This window comes from Leptodactylus fuscus, chromosome 10 (assembly GCF_031893055.1).
Source record: "Leptodactylus fuscus isolate aLepFus1 chromosome 10, aLepFus1.hap2, whole genome shotgun sequence".
In the NCBI taxonomy this organism is placed as follows: Eukaryota; Metazoa; Chordata; class Amphibia; order Anura; family Leptodactylidae; genus Leptodactylus; species Leptodactylus fuscus.
The window spans coordinates 44,511,424-44,535,458 of NC_134274.1; the positions used below are offsets into that span (position 1 = coordinate 44,511,424).

General features: G+C 41.8%; 1 protein-coding gene across 1 annotated transcript in view; it reads right to left on the reverse strand.

Annotated features, from left to right (window-relative positions):
• Positions 1-1,105: 1,105 nt before the first annotated feature.
• UNC5B (unc-5 netrin receptor B) overlaps positions 1,106-24,035 on the reverse strand; it is a 154,100-nt gene continuing 131,170 nt past the window's right edge. Inside the window, exons 6-16 of the mRNA XM_075257432.1 lie at positions 21,093-21,260; positions 20,819-20,983; positions 16,808-17,002; positions 14,507-14,878; positions 13,572-13,659; positions 12,432-12,600; positions 11,139-11,372; positions 7,168-7,317; positions 6,912-7,076; positions 3,887-4,065; positions 1,106-2,119 (exon numbers count right to left, since the gene is read on the reverse strand). Of these exons, the coding sequence (XP_075113533.1) occupies positions 1,954-2,119; positions 3,887-4,065; positions 6,912-7,076; positions 7,168-7,317; positions 11,139-11,372; positions 12,432-12,600; positions 13,572-13,659; positions 14,507-14,878; positions 16,808-17,002; positions 20,819-20,983; positions 21,093-21,260 (2,051 nt within the window). The 3' untranslated portion in view covers positions 1,106-1,953. The remainder of the gene's footprint in view (positions 2,120-3,886; positions 4,066-6,911; positions 7,077-7,167; positions 7,318-11,138; positions 11,373-12,431; positions 12,601-13,571; positions 13,660-14,506; positions 14,879-16,807; positions 17,003-20,818; positions 20,984-21,092; positions 21,261-24,035) is intronic.

A 24,035-nucleotide genomic window follows, 5' to 3' on the forward strand; every position in this document is an offset into this window, starting at 1 on the left:
GCGCCTGTTCAAGAGCAGCGCCGTTTCTGGAAACCGAGCTGAACCATGTGTCAAATTCCCAAAACCCCTAAAATATTAGGTTTTCTAAGTAGAGTAGAATGTTCTCTTATACAGGAAACAGATTAACAACTTTTCAAACAACATTTTTGAGCTACTTGGAATTTTGACAGGACTAATGTTTTGCTGTTAAACATGCAGCACAGAAAGAAAAAGAAAAGGAGAAAAAAAACCCAAAGGCTTACATTCACTTCCTGAGCTTGAGGAATGGGAATGGTAACTATTGCTGTCCGTAAATGTTTCTATTGTTATTGAACCTAAATTTTAGAAATGCTTGTACTGTAGGGAGACAGATATAATAGCACATTGCCAGGCCATAATAGGACTAGTTGTATTACTAATTCTATCAGTAAAGTACAATAAAATGCATTATCAATCAAAATACGAGAAAACTAAAATGGGAACATAGGAATACTTAAAACTGAGGATCGGGTGTCTGGCCAACAAGTGCTGCAACGTGTAATAAAATTTTCACTGTTCTAAGAAATTTTAATACAACAAAAAAAAAAATAAATAAATTTCGATTAAGCAGCCTTGGGCCATAGCATGTTATAGGCTACCACTGCTCTGTGTCTATTGAAACCAGATTTTTTTCGATTGAATCTGGCAGGTAAAAACTTCTGAAAGCATACTCCAAATGTGTTTTAAAAATAAGAAAAAAAAAATATAATGAAGCAATACTTATCTCACCAATCCCCTCACTACCGCCCCCTATTGGTCGCAACTTCCTGTCTCTCTTCATACATAGAATCAGTCTATAAAAGGTGTATCACCGTTGTGACTAGAGATGAGAGAGTAGTATTCGATCAAATACCTCGCCGCCACAGGAATGAGTGTAAGCGGCCGAACACCAAGGGGTTAAGCGCATTGAATATTCGATACGTTTAACCCCTTGGTGTTCGGCCGCTTACACGCATTCCTATGGCGGCGAGGTATTCGATCAAATACTAGTCGCTCATCACATATTGTGACCGTTTACTGTGAGGGACATAATAGAATGGGAGGGGATCGGTGAGGTGCAGTATGGCTTTTTTGCAAAAAAAAAAATAAAAAAAATTCAAGCATTGTTTGTCTCCTCTCCAATGGCCACCCTATATTCCCTGAGCTTTGTAGGGTTTCTTTTCAGGTATCTAAGAAAATGCATTATGGGTCAACAACAAAAAACCAAAACAGCAGGAAGTCGATGCAGATTATTTCCCAATGAAGTGTCCCATATTAAAACGATAGCATACTGATAGTGGACCCCATGTTTCAATAAGCTATTGAAGTCCATATTGTCTACGGTTAGAAATTTCTACCAGAGCAAGATGTTGAGCCAGCGTCAGTCCTACCCGCGGGTGCATACACTCAGAAATCTCACGCATGAACATATAAAACAAAGACTCATCCAAAGATCTGGATAATAAATAAACTTGCGTTTCCTAAGAAACCTTTTGCCTCAGTAGTAAGGCTGTTCCAAGCTTGGACAGGATAGAAGCAGTTTGATCAGATTGTACATGATCTTTCAAGGAATACATATCATGTTTAAAGATGGAGGAAATGAAAGAGCTTAAAACTACCAAAGTCTTAAATGCTTAGAAAGGGAACATGAAAGATGTCTGCCAGCAGTTATGGTAACGAAGATGCTTTTCTTTGTGTCTGGCATTTCGTGGAGTGGCGCGTGAAGGAACTTCATTAGACACTTGGATGGCTTGTAAACAGTATGTAAGGATTTCTAAGGCTGGTTGTGATTAGACCATAAGAGTATTCAATCTCTCCACTACACCGCCGCTCAGTCTTCCAGAATAAACAAGGAAAGAAAAAAAGTCTCTTGTTCCTGGACCAAAGGCCTTTCTTCAATTCGTAATAACCTCTCCGACAAATCCACCAATGCAAGTCAATCCGGTCAAGAGGTCATCAGCAGTCACCGTCTGTGGCCATGACGAGCATCATCTCACTCTTGCCCATTTCTTCCAAGGCACTGGCAAGAGTATTGAGATCACCGTCATCTTGGTGTAAGGCTTCCCATAAGTCCAATATAACTCCTGTTGGACTGGCTTTGGTGGCAAAATAGTTCAGATATCTGAGAAGAAAGAAAAACAAAACAAAAAAAAACAAGGTAATTTTCCAATTACAAATAGGGTTGTGCGATCGGGATCATTGGTTGACAATCGAGTAAATTTCACGATCACAATCGGAATTCCGATCCCGATCGTTTTAGGCAGGATCGAGGTCAGAGGTTATTTCCCACAATGCTTTGCTACTGACCAAGAATTGTGTGAAAAGTTAACAATAGCTACTACTACTACTACTACTACTACTACTACTACTACTACTACTACTACTACTACTACTACAATGTACAGTTATGGAGATGTAGCAGAGTCCAGTATACGGCACAGCAGGGAGAAAACAGAAGAGTAGGTAGTATCTATCTACTCACGAACGTCAGTCATGGCTTATTATATGGCGAGTGCCTCGTCGTCCTCACAAAGTGATTAAAAAACAATGTTTCATGGCCATTTAAGTGTTCCCTTGCTCTTCCTATGCATTCTAAGAACTTGTATGTATTTTTTGGTAAGTTTTTATAGCTTTTGAAAACGATCTCAAAGAAAAAAAAAAAAAATCCCATTGACTTGCATTAGGATTGGAATTGGGATCGAGATCGGGTTGGAATGGAAAATGATCGGAAATCAGATTTCAAAATCGATTCTGAAATCTCAAGATCGTCTCAACCCTAATTACAACAGAAAGAGTATAAAGTTGGGAAACCTGATACACTGACATTTTCATGATATTCTGACATTCACAGATAATGTTAAAGGGGTTTTCCCATCTTTCACCATCTGCTTCTCACTTCCTGTATTTCTCTCCCTCCCGCTGAATGGGACAAATAACACTTCTGTGGGTCAGATAAACTGCAGATTCTTGTAAAGAATGGACTCAGTGTTATCTGTGTGTTTACATAAAGCAGAGTCTGTTATCTGTATCAGCAAACTGCAATTATCTGAAGATGGCAAGAGCAGCGAGTGAATGACGTCACTTGTCCTATCGGTCTGTGGTTATAGCAATGATATGTGTAAACAATGGGAGGTATATGGTCATATAGCAGGAGAACAAAGCAGAATTTCTAAAGCAATATATTTAGGAAAAGGCTTCAATTTACATAAGCTACCAGTGTAGATAGGATCCTTGAGATGGGACAACCCCTTTAATGTTTCTCTCTTGAACACAAACTTTTAGGTTCTTAGGCTTGTTACACACTGCTGAATTCAGGGTTTTACTAGTCTATGGCTATTGCTGTACTACGACTTAGTGCTGTACACACCGATACCCTTGTCATAGTATAGTCTCCTTCACCCTACAGGGAGGGGGTATCATTATTTTAGCTTGGCATTGGTTTTTTAGTTTGCCTTATTTGCCCAGCCTAGAGATGCCCACAAGTCTCGAGATTTTGTGCTGAAACACGTGTCGGTATAGGGCTGGTGAGGATCGTAAACTGTAGGTCTAGTTTTTAGGGGTAGGGTGACAGACATATAGGGCAAATATAGGGTCAGTCCTGGGATCGGTGACTCCCACAGCTCTGCTGCATTATTCCTCCCAGCTGCTTTCACTCAGGAGAGTTTTCATTACGGTGTTAAAACTGTTTTAAAATCTCAGTTAATAGATTTTAATATTCTTATTAAAGTTATATTTTAGCCTACTGTAGAGTTCATGCCGGCAAAAACTGTTTGGTTAAGCTACTTTCTGGCTGGTTCATCCAGCTCATACACGTTACAAGTTTCCCAGCCCAAAATTTGTAGCGTGAGCCATGCTTCAGGGGTATGACAAAACAAAAAGGCCAACTTACCGATCCATGCTGAGTTTTTGTGCCAAAAGCCTCCAGTCATTTCCTCTAGAGTTTGGAGCATCCAAACTGTTGCAGATTTTTTGTCTAATTGACATTGGGATTTTAAAGGCATATGGTCCTAGTTGGGTTGTAACATTACTTCCAGGATGTGAACAAAAGGGATCAAATGATTTGGCATTCTGTTAAAACAAAAACGTAGAAATTAGCATTCAACTTTGAAAACAAAAATTTAAAAAGTAATTCAATTTTTGAAAAAATAAAATCATTGCTACCAATAGTTCAATCCAAGGCTGCTTAAAGGGAACCTATCATTTTTTCGGGTTGACATGTAGGAATAGCCTTAAGAAAGGCTATTCTTCTCCTACCTTTAGATGTCTTCTCTGCGCCACCGTTCCGTAGAAATCCTTGTTTTCGTCAGTATGCAAATGAGTTCTCTTGCAGCACTGGGGGTGTCCCCAATGCTTGCAGAGAACTCTCCAGTGCCGCATCCATCTTCTTTAAGAACGTCCTCTTCACGCAGGCGGTCAAACTTGTCGGCCTCAAGCAGAGCCAACTGCGCATGCCCGCAGGCACAAGAAGAATGGCTGCTAACACAGTAAGCGGCCATTTTCTTGTGGTCTGTGGGCATGCACAGTCGGCTCTGCCCAAGGCCTACAAGTTTGACTGCCTGCACCGGAAGAAGACGCGTGAAGAGGACATTCCTGAAGAAGATGCAGGCTGTGCTGGAGAGTTCTTTCACAGCATTGGGGACGCCCCCAGTGCTGTTTGAGCGCTAGGGCCCTTCCCCAGTGCTTTGAGAGAACTCCTTTGTATACCAACGAAAACCGGGATTTCTATGGAACGGTGTCGCGAAGACGACATCTAAAAGGTAAGAGAGAAATAGCCTTAAGGCTATTCTGACGTGTCAACCAGAATAAATTGTATTTTAATGATAGGATCCCTTTAAAGGGGTTGCCTGTACCCTTAGCTAAATCAAGCAGGTATATGCTAAAAGCGTGTGGAGGAAGCGGGGAACTGGCCCATTGCTATTGAAGTTAATGTTACTAACGTAGCAGTTGTATCATTCAGATTTTAGTCACAAAAAATTATTGAAAATCCCCCTCGAGTGAAAAGTAGTAGTATGTGGTCTACTGAGACACAAGGAACAGGTACATTCAGGATAAAAATAAGGTTTTCCATTCCATCGGTTGATTTTTACTTCTAGATTCTGAATGATTTTGTTCTACAAGCTTTGTCTTGCCAAAATAATGAGAGGTATAAAGTTCCGATATTCAATAATAAGTTGTGCATTTTATGTAAAGTTTTATTACAGTATTTATTCCAAGAATGCCGATCCCTTTGTCTGCAGTGTGCTCGGCTTAATGATAGACATTCCACATTCACAGACTACATAATTGCTAGTCATTCAGAAACTTTACAACACTAATCTAAACCTGAATTATTAATGCTTTCTACAAATCACTAGATTCAAAAGACATTAAAAACTTATGGCTGAAATTACCCTAAAGGAACAGTTCAAGGCTGAGCGCGCGGTCCAAGTAAATAAGCACACGCATAAATGAATAAAACACAATACAAATTCCAAAACACACACTTCTATACGCAACTTATTTATGGTTATTGCTATGGGTCTAGAAGATTGCCACTTCTGCCTGTGGCTAAATGGTAAACTTTTAAAGGGGCTCTATCATTGGGAAAAATCATTTTTAACAGAGCACATCCTTGCATAGCCTTTAGAAAGGCTATTCCACATGTACCATTTGTATGTAAATCGCCTCAGTAGTAGGGTTGAGCGATTGGGATCGGAAAAGATCGGATTCCGATCGAGAAAATTTCACGATCGGAATTCCGATCCCAATCTTTTCGGGCGGGATCGAGATCAGGGCTTATTTCCCACAATGCTTGGCTACTGGCCAATCATTGTGGGAAAAGCTTAGCACCCATAAGAATGAATGGAAGCGGCTGGCCGCTTAACCCCCTGCGTGCCGGCTGCGTCCATTCATTCCTATGGATTTACCACAGCCTGCCACTCTTCTGCTTTGTCCCTGTTTTACTGTATACTCAGCTGAATATACGGTAAAACAGGGACGAAGCAGAAGAGTGGCAGGCTGCGGTAAATCACTGTGTGCTGCGCTGCTGTGAGGACGACGAGGCAAGTTTACTAGTAGATAGATACTACTGTACATTGACTGGTCTATCTACTAGATAAGTCAATGTACAGTAATATCTATCTACTCGTGAACTTTGCTCAACTTACCTGCTCAGAAGTGCTGCGGCTGCCCTCTGCTGGTCCGGTCCTCTGTCCTTCATATGGCTTCAGAGCGCCCTGCGCCCCGCCTCCCTAGTATTATAGAGAAGGCGGGTACCGGGAGGGGAGACGTGAGTGATGCCAGGGGGGGGGGGGTGTTAATCACTACACAGCGTGCGGTCCAAAAATTGAATCAATTTTTGGACTACATGCTGTGTAGTGAATAGGATCGTTTTTTAAATCCGATCTCCTATTATTTAAAAAATCCCATTGACTTGCATTGGAATCGGAATTGGGATATTGAGATCAGGTTCAAATGGAAAATGATCGGAAATCGGATTTTAAAAACGATGCTGAAATATCAAGATCAGCTCAACACTACTCAGTAGTTTTTGAATAAGTCAGTTTTTATTCATATGCTAATTAGCCTCTCGGTGCACCCTGGAAGTTTCATCGTGCACCCTCTCTCTATTCTTTCCTATGTATGTGTACAGCACAGGCTGCTGCTGCTGACTTCCTGTTTGCACACACAGATAGGAGAGAATAGCAGAGAGGAGGCTGCTGGGAACTTCCTGTGCTGGCTGGAAGCTAATTAGCATATGAATAAAAACAGGCTCATTCAAAATCCACTGAGGCAATTAGCATACAAAAGGTATATGTGGAATAGCCTTTCTAAAGGCTATGCAAGGATGTGCTTAGCTAAAAATGACTTTTCCCAATGATAGAGCCCCTTTCAAGTTTGGTTGGTACTTTGCAACATCTGAAGCAGATTCTTACCTCTTCCAGGTTAGTATGCAACTGGAATATCTGTCCTTCTCCTTCCACTTGCCTTACACAGATTTTGCATGTTAACTCTGTGGAAGCCAAGCTGTACCTTTCCAAAGTGAATGTACAATGTAATGACCGCTGACTTCCACTCCAGATGTGATAGAATGGTATCTCCTGCAATACAAATGTTAGGTTATAGAACACCATCTGCAGCATATACTTACAGTGACTGTACTCTATACACATGGTATATGCCACCACTCACCTGGAATTTTGCTAGTAACTTGCTTTTCCATAGTGAGTGAGGAATATCATGAATAGATAAGCGCAGATTGTGGTAACTGTCTTTGAACATCAGTGGCTTTGGTTCCTCAACTAGATATCCTCCTAAGGTCTTCTCCAGCTCTAGGACTTCCTATATTGGGAAAGTTTAGATTAAAAGTCACTAAAATTCAACCTATTATACAGATACTGTATGTACCCATATTGTAAGGACTGAGGTACCCCAGTAGGAAAATACCAATAAGTCCCTGTCTTATGTATTTTTCTGTGTATAGAAACCCAATCGTTACTTTATGCTATTGAATGGACATGACCAGACATAGTGACTCTTCTCAGCCAAGAAACAAAGGCAAAAGTAGTAAAGAAAACCAATAATGCCGGTAACTTTTTGCCCCAGCTCTTTTTACATTGAATGGTATAACCTATATAAGAACTATATATGATAAAAACATCTGGTTATTACATTAACTACAAAAGGGATTGTTCAGCTCAGTCTTCGCTTTTCATCTGAAACAAAAGAGATTGTCTAACTTTAAAGGGATCCCATCATTCAGATGGAATTTTTTTTGTCCCTAACACGTCAAAATAGCCTTAAAGGGGTATTCCCATAACTCTTGTTCTCCAGCCTTCAGGCTCTGTGCTCTCTTCACTTCCTGGATTTCTCGGCACATTTGAGGATGGGGTTTCACTTGCTCTGCTATCTTTGCAGTCAGTAATGAGGGATTGGTTGTAAATGCATTACCATAGTATAAAGCTGATGTAGAAGCTGATCTAGCAGAGATGGATTTGAGTCAGCTTGCATTACATACAGAGGTAACGGACTCCTTTTCTCAGCCCTTATCAGCCAAATTCAATTAAATCGGCTGATAAGTGGAAAAGTTGAAGATAGACAGCACAGTAATCCCGGAGCTCTCACCTCCCCTCTCCCCTATCTAAGGAGCTCTATTGCTTGTCAGCCCCTCCCTCCCCCCCCCTGAGAGCAGACAGCTGTTACTTAGGAAATGAGCAGATAAGTCCAATGGCCATAGAAATTCAGTGTCAACAATGAAGTGAATAAATTAAGATAGCGGCCAAACAAAGCAGTTTTGATAAAGCAATGTATTTAGGAAAAGTCTTAAATCCACATAAACTAGCAGTGTAGATAGGATGCTTTTCATGGGACAACCGTTTTAAGAAAGGCTATTTTTCTCCCACCTTTAGATGTCTTCTCAGCGCCGCTGTTCCGTAGAAATCCCGTTTTTTTGTCGGTATGCAAATGAGTGTTCTCGCAGCACTGGGGGCGTCCCCTCCATCTGCTTCAGGAATGCCTTCCCCTTGTGTCTTCTTCCGGCGGTGCCTTCAAACTTGGGCCTTGGGCAAAGCCGACTGCGCATGCCCGCCAGCCACAAGAAAATGGCCACTTGCACAGCATTGTAAGCGGCCATTTTCTTGTGGCCGGCAGGCATGCGCAGTTGGCTTTTCCCTAGGCCTAGAAGTTTGAAGCCAACCCCTAGAAGAAGACACGTGAAGACCCCATTCCTGAAGAGGATGGAGGCAGCACTGGAGAGTTCTCTTGCAGCATTGGGGACACCCCCAGTGCTACAAAAGAACTCATTTGTGTACTGGCGAAAACCAGGATTTCTACGGAATGGCGGCGCGAAGAAGACATCTAAAGGTAGGAGATGAATAGCCTTTCTTAATGCTATTCCTAAGTGTTAGTCACAAAAAATCCCATCTGAAAAATAGGATCTCTTTAAGACGAAACCTCTTCATCCGCTGCCCTCCGAATTCGCGACTCGAGAGCCGAGAGTAAAATATGTTATTTCTAATTAAGTCATCAAGGTAAATGAAAACTCCACTTCACACACAAATAAATAACATAATCAGAATAATTAAATATCATTTTCTTAACAAATATTAATGTAAAAAAGATAATTTGAAAAACATTTTATTCCCCGAAAAACAGGAATGACGGAACCTCATTAATCATGATCTTAATTAGAGAACCCTCAGAAGTCGTGGGCTCTACAGAGACGTCCTAGAATATTTCAAGAACGAGAGGCTGCAAAACGCACGAGCCGACTTTTACTTATTTATTCAAGTAATCTCTTCCTTCGTTTGTTTGCTTAAATTATCTGTAGAGATAATTAGGTCATTAGGAGGAAAAATTCGCTCGCTTGTATGCAAAACTTGAAAAGTAGTAAAAATAATTACTTTTTTGCCCTTTAAACACTAAGGAAGGTAGCGGAGAACATTAATTACCGAGAAGCTACAAGGTTAGACATCTATATGTTGCCTTAATATCAGTCATTTGAATATTTAAAATGGTAAAATAAGGAAGCGCTTGGTCGTTTTAATTACCCTGCTCTTTTTACTACTGACTATAGCGTTGGCGCTCAGTGTTTAGGAAAGCTCTGCTAATTAATGTCCCGGTATCAGCCCATTTCGGTGACGGATTTATGCCGTTAATAACCCATTTGTTGAGGTTACCAGAGTTTAATCCACCGGCTATAAAAAAATAAATGGTTTACATTATTCACCAGCGTTTCCACAGAGCTGGCTCCACGTAACGTCATCTATTCATTTTCCAAGTCACTCCGCATTAGCGCATTAAAATATTTGGACGGAAATTGGGAAGTTGTATTTTTTTTATTTTATTTACTCTGTTAAAAATTTATTTTGGTCAGTTACACGATAAAGGGATTATGCAAGACCAGAAGTGTTGTGGATTAGAGATCAGCGAGTAGTATTCAATCGAAAACCTCCCCTGCATAGTTATTGGTGTACTCTGTCGAATACCACACGGTAAACACAGTAAAAATTCAATTCCCCTCCCACCTTCCCTGGCGCTTTTTTTTTTACACCAATAACTAGGCAGGGGAGGTATTCTATCAAATACTACTCGCTCATCTCTATTGTGGATACTAAATAGGTCATCAGTATCTGATCAGGGGAGGTCCAACACTTGGCACCTGCACCGATCAGCAGATGACGCCGCCTCTGGGCGCTGGTGAAAAACTGCTCTGGTCCTATTCCAATGAAAGGACAGTGTACAGAGCCTACACATACACTGTATCATTGGCGCTGGGGATCTGCAGCTCTGCTCATATTCACTCCAATAGAAGCAGGGCTGCTTCTGGCCCCCCAAAGCAGTAGAATCAGCCTGGGTGTTACACCCTAAGGGCTTATTCACACGGGGCAAGAGGGTGGCAGATATTGATGCCCGAATCCGCTCCCTCACAATAGAGGTCTATGTAGACCGCTAGTGTCCTTTTTTCCGTGAGTGGTATGTTCCCGCTCACGGAAAAAAGAAGCGAGCTGCCCTTTCTTCAGGCAGACTCCGCGGCTGATTCAGCCCCAGTGTCCACCTCGTGACAGCACCCTCCGGACTAAGCCCATTTATTTGGGCCTACTCGGGAGCGGGAAGCCTCGACTGTTGGAAGCCGTGACAGTCGCGGCAGGTGTATTTTGGTCCTGATTTTGACGGGGGAAGCAGCGCCGACACTAGCGCCTTGTTTTTGTAATCCTGACATTTAGCTATTCATTTATCCTACAGCTCCCTCAGCAGGTGAGATATAGCATTACATGCTGGCCACTCCAATGGCTTGGGGACCATGTCAAGCACAGAGATGTTCATTATGCCAGTGCTGGAGCAGCTCAGACAGACATGTTGGCTCTGGCTTACAGGACCCATGAACTGAAATTGCTTTTATGAAGTGCTGCAGATATGCCTCAAACAAGGGTCCCACCTCTCGCACCTACATCTTTCCCAGGAACATGAGCCCTTCAATTCACTTAGCAATGCCGAGAAGAATTACTAAGTGCTGGCATTCATTTCCATTAGAGTTACAGAAAGTTGTAGATTACTCCTATAGAAGTGAACAGTGAGCTGCACACATGTATGGCCACTATCTCATTCATTCCCTATCTGGATGCAACGGCCATGAATGACAATTATGACAAAGTGTAATTTACCTTTAATGCATCTGGTGTGTCTTCCAAGCAGTAGACCTTGAGATTGTATTCCAGGGATGTGGAGAGAATTGGTGCAAATATAGCGAGCTGGAGCCTCTTTATTGCAGATCTGGAATAAGATTCTCCTACAAAAGCATAGGTCCCCAACTGGTCGAGTAAAATGTGACAAGACTGGCTCTCGAGCTGGCAATAGCACGGCGTGTTGAGCGTCTCTTCGTTTAACGTCACGACCTCCTAGAAACAGCAATAATAGGTTGCTTAGGTGTACAGGATACAAATAGTTAATGTTAAGACAATCTTTGGTTAGTTAGTGTATATACAAGGATGATTAAAAAATAATATAAATGATCTCTCTATCGCTGTTTTTTTCATAAGTTACCACTAGAGGGCACTGCATGATACAATAATGCAGGTATACGTATTCTGGTCCTATATTTTAGGTTCCATTATTATTATTGATGTATAAGAAACAAGCTCCCCGTGCCCGCTCCAGTAGAGCCAAACAGCTTATTTGTCTTGTCCTTCAGACACACGCAACAATTTTCATGAAAGGCAAACTGACCTACTAGCACTCTGGTACAGGACGACATCAGATTACTATGAGGAATATTACATAAACATGTAAAGAACAAGAATCATTCATAGGATGAAGATAATGCCACTCCAGACTTGCATATTCAGTCTTCACATACAGTTAATAACGGGTTAACCATAAGACTGCACAGACTGAATTCACATCATACAAGACTGGGAAATTAGAACTTCTAAATTTAGATTGTATCAGGATTCATTTAAGAAGTCTTCCCATCTCTCTATAGGATTTTTATAGCTGTTGCAAATCCATGATTTCCAGCAGTCTCAGATTTCGGACCAAGGATCTGTAATCTTCAGCTTGCTCCAAGTTCTAGGACAGGACTTACAAGGACAACTGAGTATTGCTGTTCTATGTTGTTCCCAAAGTGAACTATGAAACAATGTAGCACCGCTGAACTGCATTGCTTCCATAGCTTCAGTGTTAGAGAAACAGCAGAGCTCAATGTGCTATGCTGTTTCCATAGCCCCATTCATATCTATGGCAAACAAGAGCAGCATTACTTCATTTCATTACTTCATTGCCTGGAGTCGGGACTTGGCCAAGCTAGGAATAACCCTTTAACAATCTGAAATCTGTTATAAATTGGTTTCTCCAAGCCAACAGGTCTCCTTAAGGAGCACTAAAACTTCACCAAAAGTTGTGGCAAGTTCAGCACAAGGCAATGTTTCTGGTGAGATTATCTAAGGATATATTCTTACCTCCCAGTTCCCTTGGTGAGACTGTGTCTTCAATTGTAAAATCCAGTCTGACGTGGCTGTTTCTGCACAATGGGGGATGGTCAATATGACAGGTCTACACAACAAAAGTCCGGTGGGCCCACAAGTCACTATAGGACTTAAAATCGTTTGTGTGCCTTCCGAAGGTAAACTGTAAGTAAAGAAGAGTAACCGGTCAGTATCTCAAGTGGAAACGAAACACGTCTCATATTGGACTGCTGAGATTAATGCTGTAACATATGCAAAACAATGGAATATTTCTACTTTCAGGTATCTAAGTCACAGACTATCCATTATAGAATGAAATGTCTATAGCCAACGCACAATCTGACCTGTCCTATACATTCATCCAATGACTAGATATATTCATTTGTAGGGCAAGAGTCTGAGCCGGGTTACAGAAAACGGATTCCACAGTCGTGGATATAACAGAAGTGACCTCCCCAGAGGACATGGGAGGACTGGGGACAGAGGAGCAGGATTGATTTTTATAATATTACACCTTCTCCAGGCTCTTATGTGATTTATGCAATTCCTGGACAGAGAGAGCGAGACAGAGAGAAAGAGCGAGACAGAGAGAAAGAGCGAGACAGAGAGAAAGAGCGAGACAGAGAGAAAGAGCGAGACAGAGAGAAAGAGCTAGACAGAGAGAAAGAGCTAGACAGAGAGAAAGAGCTAGACAGAGAGAAAGAGCGAGACAGAGAGAAAGAGCGAGACAGAGAGAAAGAGAGAGACAGAGAGAAAGAGCGAGACAGAGAGAAAGAGTGAGACAGACAGAGAGCGAGACAGAGAGAAAGAGCGAGACAGAGAGAAAGAGCGAGACAGAGAGAGACAGAGAGAAAGAGTGAGACAGAGAGCGAGAGAGAGCGAGGCAGAGAGAAAGAGAGATAGCGAGACAGAGAGAGCGAGAGATAGCGAGACAGAGAGCGAGAGAGAGCGAAAGAGCAAAAGAGCAAGAGAGCGAGAGAGAGCAAAAGAGCAAGAGAGCGAGAGAGAGCAAAAGAGCGAGAGAGAGAAAAAGAGAAAGATAGAGAAAGAAAGAAAAGAAAGAAAGAAAGAACGAACGAGAAAGAGATAGATGGAGACAGATAAGTGGCTGTAGAAGGTAATAACCATACTTACACAGTATTCTCCCTCTTATTAATCATTAAGTACATTTCATAGTATTTTCCCTGTGGAATGGCTCCGTGTGGTATCAGCAGACTCACTCCTGTCAAACAAGACAGATATTTATATAAACCATCCATAAGGAACACATCAATAAGATCATACAATGTCCATCACATTAATATCCATCTGGACACACATTGTCATACTAAAGCCATCCTATAACCTAAAGCTCCCCAGAACATTAGGGACATCTTGCATGCAAAGCCAATATCCAGAGCTGACCGTATATTAGGAATAATACCATATCCATTGTGCTTGGAAAGCCCGAGCCTAAAATACCCCTCATCACTCTGTAACATTACAAGTTATGGACGTGCCGCGATGCCGAGCGGTAATTGCACATTTTACTCCAGTTCTTTTCAGTGACAATTATGCTGAAGTACAATTTCTACTAATGCAGGGGTGCTGACATTTCCACGGCTTTTAATGACATTAATGGCACAGGCATAAACAAAAAAATAGAACGACACGACACCCGGATAAGACTGAACTCAACTTGACAGGTGCCTGTTAGAAAACAATTTGTCTTAAACAGGTGCTCCGCATGATCTGCATAGAAAATAACGCCATAGGCTACACGCACATTATTCACAATTCCTGCGACCTCAGCCAAGTAAACAGCTTAACGGACATTAAACACAATTCCTAGTGGCACCAGGAAAACCTAGTCATACACATTACTTATATCAGCTAAACCGGCCAATATGGGAGTTATAAGTTAACCATGTAATATTGACTGAAGCCTCCAACTCTTTCCAGAAATAGAGTACAACTGATACAATCTTGGAGCGATAAAGCCGCCACCATCTGGGCCATAACAACAACCTTCTTATGTGTATTGTCAGCCTTACATATGGATTTAACTATGGCTATCATTTCCAACGTACCTGTGTTTGGAAAAGTCAATCTACCGCCAAGGCTCCCAAATGTCCCGGTTACACTGTTACTAGAATCGCGCGGTAAGGTCAGGAGATGCTGGCTACTTATAGTTTTATTCCGTGCATTGATAATGTTGGTATCTGATGGGTATGTCCCTAGCGCTTTAGGAGCAAGCAAGTCATCGTGTATCCCAGGAGATGACCCCACTGGAGAAGAATTGAAGACTTTGATCTTTAGGTTTGGTAGTGGGTCTAGCAATGGAGAGTTGGTCATGGGGATTTTGTCCGCAGAGTCTTGTAAGGCGTACATATGGCCACGATAGATACCAGCATTGGCGGTTAAATCTGGCTGCATTGACGGGTGTAATAAATGGGAGTTGTCTGCAATGGAACATTAAGAGGTTAGAATTTTGCCAAATTTCAGTGTATACATTACTTCTGAATTTTCTGTTTGAACTCTACTGAATAATTTAGGGATCCTTATCTATCTATCTATCTATCTATCTATCTATCTATCTATCTATCTATCTATCTATCGGTTTACTGTGTTAAGATTATTAATAGAGATGAGCGAGTAGTATTCGATCGAGTAGGTATTCAGTCGAATACTACGGTATTCTAAATACTCGTACTCGTTCGAATACTATTGCTATTCGCAGTAAAGATTTGATTCAGAACCAGTGTTGATACACCAAATGCTATATAGTGTACAGCATTTGGCTAATCAACGCTGGTTCTGCCGGAGACTCGTCTGTGAGGAGGTGGAGTCTAAGATCGGACCATAATGGAAACTGCTGTGGTCCGATCTTAGACTCCGCCTCCTCACAGACGAGCCTCCAGCAGAACCAGCGCTGATTGGCCGAATGCTGTACACTGGCCAATCAACGCTGGTCAATGCATTCCTATGAGAAAAAGTAAGCTCCCGCATAAATGCAAGCTGCCAGCTCTCCTGAATAGCAAGGACGAGCCTGCTGCAGAACCAGTGTTGACTTGCTGAATGCCATACAGTATATAGCATTCGGCCAATCAATGCTGGTTCTGCAGGACGAGTAAGAGCCGGTTCACATCAGCGCTTGCCTCCCGTCCGGAAAGAGTCTGCAGGAGGACACCCCCCCCCCCCTCCCCGAACGGAATATCAGCGCAACTGCAAGCGCTATGCAGTTAAAGCGCACAGACCCCCATAGACTATAATGGGGTTTGTACGATTTAACTGCACAGCGCTCCTCATAAACACTCTCCTCCTGCTACTCGTGGACTTGGTGACTCCTTTAGTCGAATAGTGGTTTCCCCTGAAAAGAGCATTTTTTCCCATAGGCTATAATGGAATTCAATATTCGATCAAGTAGTCTAATATTGAGGCTCTACTCGAAACGAATATCGAATCTCGAATATTTCACTACTAGCTCATCTCTAATTATTAATATTCATTTTAATACAACGAAAAGGTACCTGTAATATAAATTTACAAAAACATAGTAAAGGCCTTCAAATTAACACCAATGAAACATCAATTCCTGCCTAAAATAAACATACTATAAGGCCTCATGAGCATAACAGATTGTGCAGGTGGAGTCCCTCCTGATGAAGAGGGTGGTCCTATGCGCTGTCGTTATTTATAGGGCTTCTCCTGCTCCATGGCATTGGAACGGATCCCTACTAGGTTTGAGCGATCGGGATCGGAAAAGATCGGCGATGGAGTAAATTTCACGATCGGAATTTCGATCCCGATCTTTACCAGTGGGATCAAGGTCAGAGGTTATCTCAAGATCGGCTCAACCCTATTCATGTATATATCATTAATAGGGTTGAGCGATCGGAAAAGATCTGATTCCGATCAAGCAAATTTCATGATCGGCTGGAAAATGGTCGGAAATCGGATTTTAAAATCGATCCTGAAATCTCAAGTTCAGCTCAACCCTCATCCCCACCTCAGAATGCTTTCTGACATTAAAAAAAAAAAAAAAAATTGGTCCCCCCTTGGTCGTGTACATGTAGCTCAAGGGTATGCTGACTTTTTCCACGTGGTTTATGGCTTATAGAGATCAAAGTGTTAGCCTACACGAGGAGCCAATATACACTAGTTTCTCCACATACGCATCTACACGCATAGCACCGCTATGTATTATTTATGTATTCAGACTGTAATTACAAGAACACAGAGTCAGTAATTACAATTCCCTGTATGGACTGCTGCCATTCTAGGCGTCATCTGTTTTGTTATTACGACCATCTGCCAGCACTTCAGTATATGACAGTTAATGAGTATTCGCAGTAGTGGATAGGTAATGGGGTCAAGCCTATTAGCCATACCGTGCCTAGAAGTCTTGAAGTTCACAGGATGAAAGCCTCCTGTAAGGGCAGCGGAGGAATCTGTGATGTCGGTGTCAAAATCCCGGCAGTTGCGCCTGTACAAAACTATCCCGACAGCCATGAGGATAACAATGACGATGAAGATGGCAACAACCAGACCCGCATAGAGAGCAACTTCTCCTGTGGAGTCCAATGCTATAGAAGGAAAAAGAAAAACATATATAAAAGCTTTAGACATTTTAGTTTTCCATTGAGCCATAACCTCTCTCCACAACTCGCTGGTCTATTCCCGTGATTGAGTTTGCTTTCGAATGTTTTCCTATCGACAAATGCAAGTTGCTTAGATACTGGATATGGATTTTAGATTTACTGCGGGGGATTAGCATTCCCAAACTAGCCATTTTAATATTGTGCAGGACCACAAATACTGTGCACACTGTGACCGGCGGTATCCGGGGAAAGCCCATTGCATAGAATGAGCCAATGCTACCATTCTATTGTGTGTTATTGCACATTGCACTGGATACAGCTGGACTCCAGGACTCTTAGGCGATTTACATATAACTTAGCCAGTGTTAAGGTAATTTCACGCAGGGTTTTTTTTGGATCGGAACCTGAGGAAGAAGCCACCTCAGGTTCCAATCGAAAAACCGGGTAGCCGCGCACTCTGCTCCGGATTAAGCCCAATGAATGGGCCTAGTCCGGAGGAGGGAGTGTCTTCAGGCCAAATTGAGAGGCGACTTGGCCTGAAGAACGAGCACCGTGCTTCTTTTATCCGGAAGCTCATTTGCATATTGACAAAATTAGCAATAGCTTGGCAACAGTGGCACCAATACAACAGGGGAACGATTCCATTCAGGTGCCCCTAACCCCGTCTATAGGTAGGATTCTGATGATAGACTCCCTTTAGGCTGAGGCCCCACACTGCAGAAACGCAGTGGTTTTTGTTGCAGATTTTGATGCTTTTTTCTTTTTTGCAACCTTCCTTCAAGAATGGGTTTCAAGGACAATTGTTCCTTTGGTAGATTTTATCAGTATATTATCTGACTCGTGTCTTGTTTTCTTCACCAAGAAAATTTTAGCTGCTTAATAGATCAAAGGGCAGCTGAGAGTTGTAATTTTTTGGTTTCTGCAGGTGAAATTTTTTATTTTATTATTTTTTTCCTAAAATGTTTATTGCACTTTACTTCCAAGCCTTCCTTTCCTACAGCCATGTATAATTGTTTTTAATAATTTATCCGAGTTAAATATTTTATGAAGTACTTTAATTAATTGTCCCTCCTAGACCCTGTTTATACAGCAGCTTCATATAATGTTTGTAATAAATGGTCTACGGCGAGAAGGATGAAGGGGAACTTAGATCTTCCCGACAATGCACTAACTAGTTTTATCCCCCCAAAAAAGTTATTTGCTGATGTTGCCATACTCGACACGCACACCATGCACTTATATTCATTAAACATAATGAACGAGCCAAAGGGTAATGGGATATAAATTATACTCCGTCCTTTACAGTAGTGGAGCTGGCTATTTTTGTTAGCTGATTCAATATATTTAGGGGGAGGTTTGCCATTATAATGACTCTATGGGGAGTCATCAAAAGTGAACCTGTCACGCTGAACATGCTGATCTATCTGCAGGCAACATGTTGCAGAGCGGGAGGAAGGAAGCCGACTAATATGGTTTCAGTAGACGTTGTAATTTAAGGATTTCAATGCCGGCTAACCAAGGGCATCCGGTAGGTAGAGAAGACACGCAGAGAACAGTCTATCAATTGGTAGGACCGCCCGCTGGACTCATTAACCCATAATAAGCTTTAATATAAGACGAGTAAAACACAAGCCATACTAAAAATAAATATAATACATATAAATTATAAATGTGGCCTTTGTCAAATATCATGCTGTGTGCTCTATGCACTAGCTATCCTACTATCCGACAACAGAGTATATTTGCCACTGGCTTATAGAGGACTAGCTGTTGGTTTGGAAGACAAAAGGTTGGAATCCTAAGGGTAAGTTCACACGAGGTTTTTTTGGTCAGGATTTTGAGGCCGTATCCACCTCAAAACCCTGACCAAAAAGACGGCTCCCATTGAAATCAATGGGAGCCAGTCAGATGTTTTTTTTCCAGGAGCCGTTTCTTCCGGCTCCCGGAAAAAAGAAGCGACATGTTCATTCTTCAGGCCGAATCGCAAGGTGAGACACTCCTTCCTCCCGACTAGGCCCATTCATTGGGTCTAATCCGGAGCGGAGTGCGTGACTGAATGCCGATGCAGTGCAGCCTCCGCCTTAGGTTCTGGACCAAAAAACCCTTTGTGAACTTAACCTAATACAGGAAAACTGTAGAGCGCAGCAGCTCTGCAGACTTGGATGAAACCTGTCTCATTAAACATGCAGTGTGATCTGCAAGCAGCATGCTACAAAGCAGGACGAGCTGAAGAATGGGGCTTCCTATGCCAGTCTTAATCCTTCCACTTGTGTACAAGAAGCCCCGTCCTCTTAATTCTGGAGCACCGAGAGGACCCATGTACCAAAACTGAAATTTATATCAGTCAGGCAATGGTGTAAATTTCACAGTTTATAGTAATCTTTTTTTATTGTTGATTGTGAGCCCCATATAGGTATCACAATGTACATCTTTACCTATCAGTATGTCTTTGAGGTTTTGGAGGAAATCCACACAAACACGGGCGGAGAACGTACAAACTCCTTGCAGATGTTGTCCTCGGAAGGATTTGAATCCAGGACTCCAGTGATGCAAGTCTGCAGTGCTAACCAATGAGCCACTGTTTTGCCCCTATCCCCCCCTTTTTTTTTTCTCGTTTGCCTTTTCTAGAAAGTGGATATTTTTGCATAAAGAAATTGGTTTGCCCATTTTAGTAAATCCCTTATCTTTAATATGAAGGAGTCTAATGGGTGGTTTGAATCAGTTATTGACCGCCATCTCTATGCATGCGGCCAGTCATGAGTGAGACCACCCATTGGACATCTACGTAAAGAACAGGGATTGCAGTCAGTTAATACATTTCCAGTTCTACTCCCTCTTTATTTCCACAAAACTATACCAAGCTGCTCCTGCTTTATAACAACATGCCAGATGGTTGGATAGCATTGTCATGGCGGCGGCAGGTTTTCTCCGAAGACCTCAAATGCTTATTCAACTGAACAACCCCTTTATATCGGGTGTCTCTAACACTTCAGATTGTGCTGTGTCTCCTTCTGTAGATTGCATTGTGAGATATACTGCTGTTTAGAACAATGTGGCTGTTTCCACAGCGCATGTGTTGTTGTGACAGATGCCCCTAATTGAGTAAACCCTAAAATCACATGACCTCAATGTTGTGGAGTCAATGAAGCAAAGTGATCAATCATGCAAAAAAAGCAAACCGAAACAAAAACAAGGATGAATTAAATTAAAGCGATGAAATGAAACTTACAATGGCTTTTTGGCTCACCTAACACCCTCTTGTCTGTTAGAAACAAAAAAACCAAAATGAAATTAGTGTCCATGGTGAACGATGGAGCCATCACAATGGAGGACAATGAGAAATGAGACAATTGGAATAAAATCAATGATGAAATGGAAAACTCTCAACACTGTTACATGAATTGCTGCTTCGGTTTTTGCATCGTATTTCAGAAGCTATAAGCATATGATATGGGGAGAAAGTATTGGATAGATGATGCATTTGCAAGTTTACAAGATTGACTTATTAGACAAAGTACTGGGGCATACATTGAGGCTAAGGCCCCACGGTGCGGAAACGCAGATTTTGTTGCGGTTTTATGAGCCAAAGCCAGGAGTGGATTAAGCAGAAGGTAGAAGTATAAGAACTTCCTATATTTTTCCCATTCCTTTTGAAGCCATTCTTGGGTTTGGCTCAAAAAAATGAAACAAAATCTGCAACAAAAGAAAAAAAGCTGCGTTTCCGCAATGTGGGGCTTCAGCCACCTAATTGCATACAACACATGTAATGTAATATATATTATATTTTCGGGGACCACTTACTTTGCATACACAAGCCGTCTGTACAGTTTTTGGAGTCTAGCAACATTCCACTGCAATCTTTGCCCCCATTCTTTGGAGTAGGTGCATTACATTCTCGGCTCCTCCAATGTGTGCATTCGGTGCTGCAGGCTGACCATTTACTCCACTCAGTCCATCCTCCGTCAACTGCAAACAAAGATATAACAATGCAAGAATTACAGTAAATCCACCGGAATTTATTGTATCCACACACAGTCACTATTATTGCATTGCTGGCTCGGTCATGCATAAATACCTGGGCACATAGTGGTACAAGTCAGTTTCTGGAATGGCTGACCGTCACAAAAAGCACCCCCATTGAGTGGCGTTGGATTTGTACACATTCTCGTCCTCTTCTGTATTCCGCGCCCACACGGGTTGTTGCATGGAGACCATTCGGACCACGATGACCATCCTCCATTCACTAGCACAAGAGAAGAGCAGAAGCGGCCATTTGTAAATCCATTTTGACAAGACCTAGAGGGCTACAGAATAGACTGATGGCTTATGAAACCTATCAAGGCTGATAACACACAGAGGAAAAATCAGCAGAGAAAAATAATAGTTGTCTTAACTAATGACTTGAAAATATTTATAACCATCTGGTAAGTCAAGGTCCGGTCTGGAAAAATCAATGCCACCCACCGTCGGCTGGGTAAAGTTGGCACACAAACCCCAATAACAGGTGCTATGGTTATTTAATTATAAGCAGATGTAATTAATTTACTACTCTGAGAGATGCAAAGCGGTCTTTAGTTCTGTTTCCGCAGACATCTGCTACTTGAATTGCAAGCTTTTCTGTGTAGAAAAATTAACCATCAGTCAAATTATTATGATTTCCTTGGATTACAAGTATGCATATTGTCCCTAATGAACGCCATTCATTTCGGCATTGTCTCATGCATTCTTCTGATTAATTTAACCATTACTGTTGTGGTTTGCACATTTAATCACTGGGAAATATCTGCCTTCACGTCTACGGCTATAGTGCCTTGACTACCGCTATGGACTACTGTACATATCAGTATTGATAAAAAAATGTTTTTTTCCATATTTCTCCCTTTCAACGAGGTTTATATGGCTGATTTTTTTTTTTTTTATCTAACCTGACCTGACCAATCCCTGCACCTCTCTCGTAACACTTACTAGGTCCTGCTCCCATTTGGACGCATATGAAGTCCTCAAAAATGCCAGCGTAGGCGCTAACTGGCCCCAAAAGGTGACCCCTCTCGCCAATGATTGGACGAGGAGGACTTTCCCGTTTCTCAAAATGGGACCAAGTAGTAACGACTGGATGAGACGTGGTGAGCAGCAGAACAGAAACTGAGTGTGCATAGGCGAGGCAAGTGCGCTTTTTTCTCCCCTATTTTGCCACGCTATTCCAAGGAAAAAGTAGGTTTTTGTACCGTGTTAGCCAGTGGATATGTAATCTAAACAAAAAAAACTTGAGTCTTCAGTAGTACCTTTTATAATGGCCAACTAATAAAGATGACAGATTACAAGCTTTCGGGATAACTCTGATCCCTTCCTCAGGTTTAGTACTATACCTGAGGAAGGGATCAGTTATCCCGAAAACTTGTAATCTGTACCTAAGAAAGGGATCAGAGTTATCCCGAAAGCTTGTAATCTGTCATCTTTATTAGTTGGCCATTAAAAAAGGTATCAACTACTGAAGACTCAAGTTTTTTTGTTTTTTTTATATTTCATGCTATTCCAAGATATTAAAATTAAATTTAAAACTGGTCAATTCCTTTAAAGAACCTGTTCATAAGCTTGTGTAGGGCATATGAATGTAGTAGGGGGAACATGAGCCCCATCTGAACAAGCTATCCCGTCCATGCATAACATGAACGGCCTGTGATTCATGCGTGTTCTATGCCAGATGACATATTGTAGCAAATTAGTTATTTGTGGCTTTTGAGTGATAAAAGCTGATCGCCAGGGGTGAGAAAAGCCAAACCCACAAGACAAAATATGTCAATTTTCAGTCTCTTTGGGGGCAATTGTCTTGAATGAGTGTTAAGGCAGACATAAGTAGCAGTGAATTTTTGGTAAGCAATGAAGTGCTGAGCACGCAATGAAACATGTTGATTGATAGCATTCCTATGGGTTGTAACATCAGGCTCGTAGGACGTGATCTGTACGAGGGGACGTATAATTGACAACTACCACTTTAATGAACTCTGTTACCAATTAATGATCATTGGGGTAGTGACATGCATTTGCAACATATATAAAAATCATCAAATAAAGTCATAAGCTGATATAGTGCCCAGCGATAAATGCGGTCAATGTTTTTCCTTCTAGTTCACCTGAAGCACTGCAGACAGTTATTGGCGGCAGAAAGAGTCGAAGTATGGCAGGTTGTTCTGGATAATTGTTATACAGAGTGAAACTGACTGCAGTTGGAGATTACAGGCAAGGTATATTTCTGCATCCGACATTTACTGATATTTACTAGGACAAGAGCTCTGGTTATACTGAAAACATTGGCTAGAACAGTCTTCTCGCCCCCATACTTTACATATGTGAGGTCAGCATATCTAGTTTACCACTCCACCACTGTTGCAATAAAAAGAAAGATAGATAGATTTTTTTATGTAGAATGTGAGCCCCATATAGGGATCACAATGTACTTTTTTTTTTCTATCAGTATGTCTTTTGTAGAATGGGAGGAAATCCACGCAAACATGGGGAGAACATACAAACTCCTTGCAGATGTTCTTAGCAGGATTCGAACCCAGGACTCCAGCGCTGCAAGGCTGCCGTGCTAACCACTGAGCCACCGTGTTGCCCCCTGTAGCGAGATATTTTCATAAGCCTCATCATTACAATCCTCTCTCTAGTTCTTTGGCATAACCTGTGACGACTTGGCTGAGCATGCAAGTGTTATGAATGGGGAGAACAGAATAGGCCACTACCATACACATCTGGCAGCGGTTATCTGCCCTGAAGAAAAAACAAAAACATCAGGGGATGAATTCATATGCCCAACCCCGGGTTCACATTCTTCAGGTCCGCAAAAAAACGAAAAAGTGTTGACTGTGGCTCGATTATGGACGCTTGTGTTGGAAGATTTTACATGGAATAACTGAATAAAAATTAAGTTTTACTGGCCTCATCCGGCTGGATTCCGAATCTCTTTTTGGATTTCTTTCTACTTGTTCCTGGCCATGGCAACAAGGCATCCGTGCTGGAT